The 7,218-nt window shown below is 36.4% G+C and overlaps 1 protein-coding gene across 2 annotated transcripts; it reads right to left on the reverse strand.

Annotated features, from left to right (window-relative positions):
- Positions 1 to 297: 297 nt before the first annotated feature.
- Positions 298 to 5,647, reverse strand: LOC107433064 (5-methyltetrahydropteroyltriglutamate--homocysteine methyltransferase). 2 transcript variants are annotated; one of them, XM_016044306.4, is made up of 12 exons: positions 5,459 to 5,647; positions 4,075 to 4,428; positions 3,885 to 3,972; positions 3,251 to 3,378; positions 2,757 to 3,148; positions 2,506 to 2,669; positions 2,110 to 2,190; positions 1,851 to 2,017; positions 1,664 to 1,769; positions 1,313 to 1,563; positions 996 to 1,197; positions 298 to 902 (listed from the first exon to the last, which is right to left on the reverse strand). In XM_016044306.4, exons 2-12 carry the CDS (start codon positions 4,422 to 4,424, stop codon positions 534 to 536), a joined length of 2,298 nt encoding a protein of 765 aa, XP_015899792.3. In that variant the 5' UTR covers positions 4,425 to 4,428; positions 5,459 to 5,647; the 3' UTR covers positions 298 to 533. The 2 variants fall into 2 exon arrangements, with proteins under 2 accessions (XP_015899792.3, XP_015899793.3); XM_016044307.4 differs by lacking the exon at positions 5,459 to 5,647 and adding an exon at positions 5,245 to 5,374.
- Positions 5,648 to 7,218: the final 1,571 nt, after the last annotated feature.

The following is a 7,218-nucleotide window of genomic DNA, read 5'->3' on the forward strand; positions in this document are numbered from 1 at the left end:
GATGGCGGGACTGGCACCAAGGGGGCCGAAGGAGACAAGACCAGGCAACAAATAATGTTTCTTAGGCCTAGTGGTTTTCGAATTTGTCCGTCACTCGAGATTCTACTGGTCCAAACACTGAAAAGCCTTACACATAATCCAATTTGGCAGAAATTAAATTGAGTAGTTAACTAATAAGCACTTCTTTCTTCTTTAACATTTATTTATTTATTTATTTATTTTGGCGAGTACTTTTTAGAGAAACAGATGGCCAGTACAGGGTATGCATTAAGAAACGTTTTTTACGCGTAGTCCACAAACTGGTAATGGCATTGCCTTCACTTATACATTAAGCAGTTTGATGCCTTCGGAAAGATAAGGAGGCTGTGCCTCAAAAATACAAAAATATTAATGTAAAGAAAATAAAGGAAAAAAAAAAAAATGGGTCCCAGAGCATATCAACCAACTAAATATTTCATCACACAGTCATTAGAACAATAAAACAAGATTTCTCCGCCTTCTTAGCAAATTGAATTCCAACACTCTTAAACCATTCATTTGGCGCTGGCGAGCTGGGTTCGGAGTTGTTTAGCAGCAGCAACCATGTTGCTGAGTGCTGGCTTCACCTCAGAGTATTTGCGGGTCTTGAGACCACAATCAGGGTTAACCCACAAAATGTTGGTCTCGAGCACCGCAAGCATCTTGTTGATCCTGTCAGCAATTTCTTCTGTTGACGGTATTCTAGGAGAGTGGATGTCATAGACACCAGGGCCAATTCCAGCACCGTATTTCACTCCCTCACGGAAGACTGACAGGAGCTTCTCATCAGATCGCGAGTTCTCAATGGTGATCACATCAGCATCCATGTTGATGATCGAGTGGATGATGTCGTTAAAGTTTGAATAGCACATGTGAGTGTGGATCTGCAAGGTGTTGAATATGAGACTAATGCAAAACTTGAAAGAAAAATGCATTTACATTTTAAGAAAATATTGTGGAGTAAGCAGGGGAAAGACCTGAGTCGTGTCCTGGACACCACAGTTGGTAATCCTGAAGGAGTGGACAGCCCATTCCAAGTAGAAAGCTTGCTCAGACTTCCTAAGAGGCAAACCTTCTCTTAAAGCAGCCTCATCAATTTGGATAACATTGATACCAGCCTTCTCAAGATCCTCCACTTCATCCTTGATAGCCAAAGCAATCTGGTAGCAAGTTTCAGATCTGAGGAAAGTAACAACATATTAGAATGTCAGATAAAAGAAATCAACCTCCAAAGGGAGGGATGGACAAAAAAACACAACTTCATTCTTTCTCTTAGTTGTTATTCAATGCACACCTAGGCTGGTCATTCCGAACAAAGGACCAGTTAAGAATGGTAACAGGGCCTGTAAGCATCCCCTTCATTGGGCGAGCAGTCATGCTTTGAGCTGTAGAGGACCAGAAGACAGTCATTGGCTTGGGGCGGCTAACATCACCATAGATGATTGGTGGCTTCACACAACGAGATCCATAAGACTGCACCCATCCATTAGCACTGAAGGCAAATCCTGACAATTGCTCTCCGAAGTACTCAACCATATCATTTCTCTGTCATGATATTTACTATGATCAGTAGGAGCTAGAGATAAAGCAGGATTATATAAATTTGCAGGGCATTCTTAATTAGTATAAGCTTATTAAAGCTCACCTCAGGTTCCCCATGAACCAGGACATCAATATCAAGCTCTTCCTGGAGCTTGACAACTTTGTTGATTTCCTCCTTAATGGCCTTGACATATTCCTCCTCAGAAATTCTAATCAAGAGCGAAATTATGATAAGTTGCTAACACAAAGGAACACTTGTAAGGAAACAGCAGAATTAAAGGTACACTCACTTCTTGGCCTTGTATTCACGTCGAACCCTTCTGAGTTCAATGGTCTGAGGGAAGGATCCAATGGTGGTAGTTGGAAGAACTGGAAGGTTAAGCTTCTTCTGTTGAGCATCAAGTCTAGCACTCACATTGGTTGCTCGGCGATGCTCAGAACCCTTCAAATCAGCAGCCTGGAAAGCAAGAAAAATTAAACAATAATTACCAAATGACAACCCACAGAAAAGCCATTTGAAACATGTAGCTTAGAAAATGAAGCACTCACAGCTTTTTGGACAGCCTCATTGGTCACCCTTGGGGACGACTTTCTTGAAGCTTGAGCAGCAGCATTAGCAGAGAAAAATTCCTAAAAATAAAACAGCCCAGTAAGGTATGTGCAGAAGAATCAAATATCAGATCAGAAAGCAGAGCTGAATCCAACAAATAATTCTTTCTAATTTTCAGTTTCCCCACTCTGAAGAATAATCAAAATTAAAGGCTAAGGTAATTAGATCGATATCATAAAGTAAGATAGCCTATTGTGCCTTCATGGTAGAGAAAGATGTACAGCACTAGTGCCAGGTAAAAATTTCAAGCATTCTTAAATAGGTAGCAAAACCTTGAAATTTTTTTTCATTTAAACAACTTAGCCAATTAATGGTACAATGGACAATGAGGTTACCTCATCCTTCTGCCCAGCCAAAGCCTTGGCCAATGCATTGACTTCAACAATTTTCTGGGCAGCAAAAGCCAACCATGATTTTATTTCCTTGTCCAGCTTAGGCTCATTAGCAAGATCGACGGCAGTGTGGAGAAGCGAGCAAGAGGTGGAGACCACAAGTTTATCTGCATAGAATAACACAATTAACAAAATCCAAAATACCAAATTTAAATTATTTGGTACCATTTTCAGACATAGGACCAATTAAATACCTTTTCCAACAATGCCCTCAAGATCCCCCAATGTGCTGAGAGAAGCAGCAAGATCATTGGCCCAAATGTTCCTTCCATCAACCACTCCAGCAAAGAGGTGTTTTCCCTTGGGGAATCCACCCTTAATCAAATTAACAGTTTTAGCTCCACGAACAAAATCAAAGCCATATGCTGTGACACCCTTCAATCCTGTGAGAGTCTTGTATGCCTCAGCAGGGACATCAGCAAAGTAGGTCTCAACGAGTACATTCAAGCCAGAAAGGGTTGATTCTAGAGCAGCATAGGCATCAGTAAATGCTTGCAATTTGTGTGAATCAAGATCCAACACAAGTGTGGGCTCATCAAATTGAATCCATGAAGCACCAGCAGCCTTGAGATCGGAAATAACTTCCCTGAACAGATATTCATGGTAATGAAGTGTATTAGAGAAGCCATATAAAGAAAACCTAGAAAATCTAAAGTATAATGTCTATAAAGAGGTTATAGTTTCCTACTTGTAGACAGGGATAATTTTGTCGAGAAGAGAGAGAAGAGAAAAGGTCTTCTCAACACCCTTTGCAGGTTTTGACAGCAACAAGTATGATACTGGGCCAATAATGACTGGAACAGTATCCACTCCAAGCTGCATTAGAGACAGATATATTAAGCACAATAAATAAGTACCATGAATTAAATATTAAAATTGAATCAGATCAAAATCATAAGTTAAACAATGGGCATCTCTCATAGTCATCCCTTAACGAGTTTGAGAACGTATAACATGCGAGAGTGAACTAAAGATATTTGCATCCTAATTCAAAGTTCAAATAGATGAATACATGATGAAATCTTTAATAGATTAACAAAATAATTTCAAGATGCAATATCAAGTTCTTGTATTCTACAACTTCAACTTTTCTAAAATGTGTACACCACAATCCCCTACGCAGAAGTCTTGCAATCAAAATATCGAACCATCTAGAGATACGGTATTCTTATAACAGTGCACAGGATTCCCCCAACTCAAATAGATAAACAAATGAACTGGACAAAAAATAGATAACAATTTCTTATAACGGTGCACAGGATTCCCCCAACTCAAATAGATAAACAAATGAACTGGACAAAAAATAGATAACAATTTCGTACCGCCTTAGCCTCCTTGTATTCATCTACAGCCTTGTGTGAAGAATAGGAGAAATTCACATCGGGGCCCAATTCAGGGACAATAAAATGGCTGCATCAATACATCAAACAACTCAGTATACAACAATAAGCAGCCCAAATATTAAGGGGGAAAAAGATGGAGATAAATTTAAGCTACAGATCCATCACTTACTAGTTGGTGTCAAGCCACTTGGTCATTTCCATAGCGGGTACAAATGCATTTCCTCTGGCCATAGAGAAGTAGGTGCTGAATCCAATCTCACCACCATTCCAGCCGTATCTTGGTGGAACAGCACCAAGCATGGCAGTGGTGTCAAGCACCTGATCGTAGTAGGAGAAAGTGTTGCTGGGAATGTACTTGATCCCAGCATCAGCCATCTGCTTCCAGATGGAAGACCTGAGATCAGCTGCAACCTTTTGTAGATCTTCAGCACTGCTCTTCCCATCCCAGAATGATTCCAAAGCAAACTTGAGCTCTCTCTTGGGTCCCATACGGGGGTATCCAACAATGTGAGACGCCATTGCTCTAAATGATCAAACCAACATTTGAAATGCCTTAGTTAACTTCTAAAAGTAAATAAAAACAATACGTAAATAATTATATAATGCCATGCATGCAAGATATTTAGGAATTTATCATACCAGTTGGACTTCCACTTAAGAAAAGATACTAGATACTATTCAAAACTAATAATAAAATCCATTAGAAAAAAACTAAACCTCATTCAAATAAGAGTTAATCATATATTATCTCATGCATAATGAAACTGTACTGATACAGAGGAGTTAAAATCAACCAAATTAATCAAAGATTTTTCACAATTTGTCAAAGAATTGTTCAAAACAGAGGATTATATTATTGCGTCGCAAAAATTAGCAGATGGCTTGAAGAAAATAGTTGGTTTATATACGTAGGGCTAGATCAACTATGATTGTAAAGAGCACAACTCTAGCACCATATACTATATGATACTACAATCAAATAAGACAATGAAACCAACAATCATAATTAAAAAAAAATAAAAAAAAATAAAAAAACCAAAAAATCACTTAAAACTTCTACAGATCTGATTTTTAACATAAATTTTAATCTGAGATTTGAAGTGGACTAAACATCAACCTTATAGAGCTAAATGCTCCTTGTCTAAAAAGAAAACTACTTTTTAAGTCAGATCTATGTAAAAAACGACAGACCCAGTAGCAGATCTCGTTTTACAAAACCATAACAAGTTCAGATCCGTAAACCAAACCCACAATTGACAATAGTCATCCAAATCCAACAAAAGGGTATCGAAGAAAAACAAACAAAACCCAGTAAAGAACCAGGGAAAAACGAACTGACCAGCAGATCTCAGCGAAGAAAAAACAAAGATTTGACACAGAAACCGAATCCAGAAGTAAAAGGGATGGCTGAGGAAGTTAGTATTATAAGCACATGTTGTAGTGGGTAAAAAGATAGGAACTTTTTTATGCAATATAAGAGCAATAGCGTTACGACACGAGAAAGAGCAACAACATGGAGATAATAACGGGAAGCAAAAGCTCAGACTTCGTACCTTGCGGAGAGGTAGAAAGACTAGTTCTTTTGGTTCCCTCTTCTTCTTCTTCAACTAATTGTGTAGAAGAGAACAGCGCGAATTTTGCGGACAGGCCTTTGGCTTATTTATAGCCAAAAATTTCTCCACTGCGACTTGCTTGCCTTTGCTAGATCTGGGATTGTTTGTGGCTCATTTTTCCTATGCTTTGTAAATCGGCTTTCTTTGAAAAAAATAAATAAATAAATAATAATAATAAAATTATTTTTTGTTTTACTTTATAGGGACTTCTGGTTTGGTGAAAACTCTCAACCTTGGGACTTCTGTTAGTCTCACGCTCTGTTTTTGGAGCGTGTACGCTATGTAGGTAATGCAGGTGGGTGGGACGTGGATACTTGGTGTGGGTCCCAGCAGAATTGAATTTTTGAGGAATAATTCCGTGCAGCGCATCCTATATGTACTTCCTTCCTTTTTTTTTTTTTTTGGGTTTTTCTTAGGATTAATATTCTTTTACCCTCAATTATGATTTTTTTATTTTTTATTATGTCCTCGAAGCTATAATATTTGTCTTTCCTATGAACTATTGTTTTTATATTATTTTAGTTTAATTTTGCAATTTTTTTTTAGTGAATTTGACCAAACGAACCATAAAATTAAGTATGTAATGTGATAAAACTGTTTCCAATACTATTAAATAGATTGTGTAAAGTTATTGTCATCAAATTTAATAATTTTATCTTAAACCATGCTTATAAATAGATTGAACTAAAATGATTAAATTAGTTTTTATGACCTAGAAAGCAAAATGTGAGAGGTGCAACAGTTGGGAGAATAAAATGATATAAACCTTTTTTTTTTTTTCCTCCCCTTTTATATAGAACGGCATTTAATACCTTTGGTTAATTAATGCTGATGCACTGCACTTTTAAAGTACGGTGTACAGAAGGTAGAAAATCCAATGCAAAAGAATGTGACAGAAAAAAATTAGAAAATTTGACAGAAAGGATTGATTAAAAATATCCCAAGATTGAAAAAAAAAATTCCTAAAATTAGTTTTATATATGGATATTAAATTCACATTGATTGCATAGTGAAAATTTATTGCTTTTTAAATGTTGATAACGATTTCATTTGTTAAATTATGGTTTGGTTAGGGTTGATAGAAAACAATATCTTCCCAAACCAAATTCAACCCTAATGAGAATTACTTTTTTTTTATTACTAATTTCAAAATAAAAAAGATATTAGAGTGAAAGTACTATAAAATTGTACCAAAGTAATTTGAAAACTAACCACCACATATTTCATGACTTCTTACTTTGAAAGGAAATTTTAATCCATATGGCAAATATATTTTTACATAATGCTATATAATTATTTATTGTTGCCAAAAAAACAAAAAGGATAGGTTTTTTTTTTTGAAATTTATAAATTATCCTAAATTTTTTTTATCTCCATTATTCGAATTTATATTTTTATAATATAAATAAAAGTGTTCAACACGGAATTACCATCTCCACAAAATAAAAAAAAATGATGGTTAAGAACCATAGATGATACATTTTCATATGTAATGTAACAGCCTGTAAAATTACAGTTTGAGCATAGAAGTAACAAGTACGAACACCATGATTGGCCGGTGCAATAGCCAAAGGAAACACGTTCATGCAGACAATCCCTCCACTAGTTTCCTCCCTCTTGATCTCACGCGCCTCAAAAGCAATTCGACCTAACCCGATTTTGGGAAAAAAATAAAATACAATAAAATTCTGACTTAGCAA

This window comes from Ziziphus jujuba, chromosome 11, assembly GCF_031755915.1.
Source record: "Ziziphus jujuba cultivar Dongzao chromosome 11, ASM3175591v1".
In the NCBI taxonomy this organism is placed as follows: Eukaryota; Viridiplantae; Streptophyta; class Magnoliopsida; order Rosales; family Rhamnaceae; genus Ziziphus; species Ziziphus jujuba.

Excerpts from the sequence above, each read along its gene's own strand:
- LOC107433064 (XM_016044306.4), bottom strand. The coding sequence starts at position 4,424 with ATGGCGTCTCACATTGTTGGATACCCCCGTATGGGACCCAAGAGAGAG. Across the intron at positions 3,973-4,074 it reads AAGTGGCTTGACACCAACTA|CCATTTTATTGTCCCTGAAT; the intron begins GTAAGTGATGGA and ends GTATTGATGCAG. Across the intron at positions 2,018-2,109 it reads ATGAGGCTGTCCAAAAAGCT|GCTGCTGATTTGAAGGGTTC; the intron begins GTGAGTGCTTCA and ends CTTGCTTTCCAG.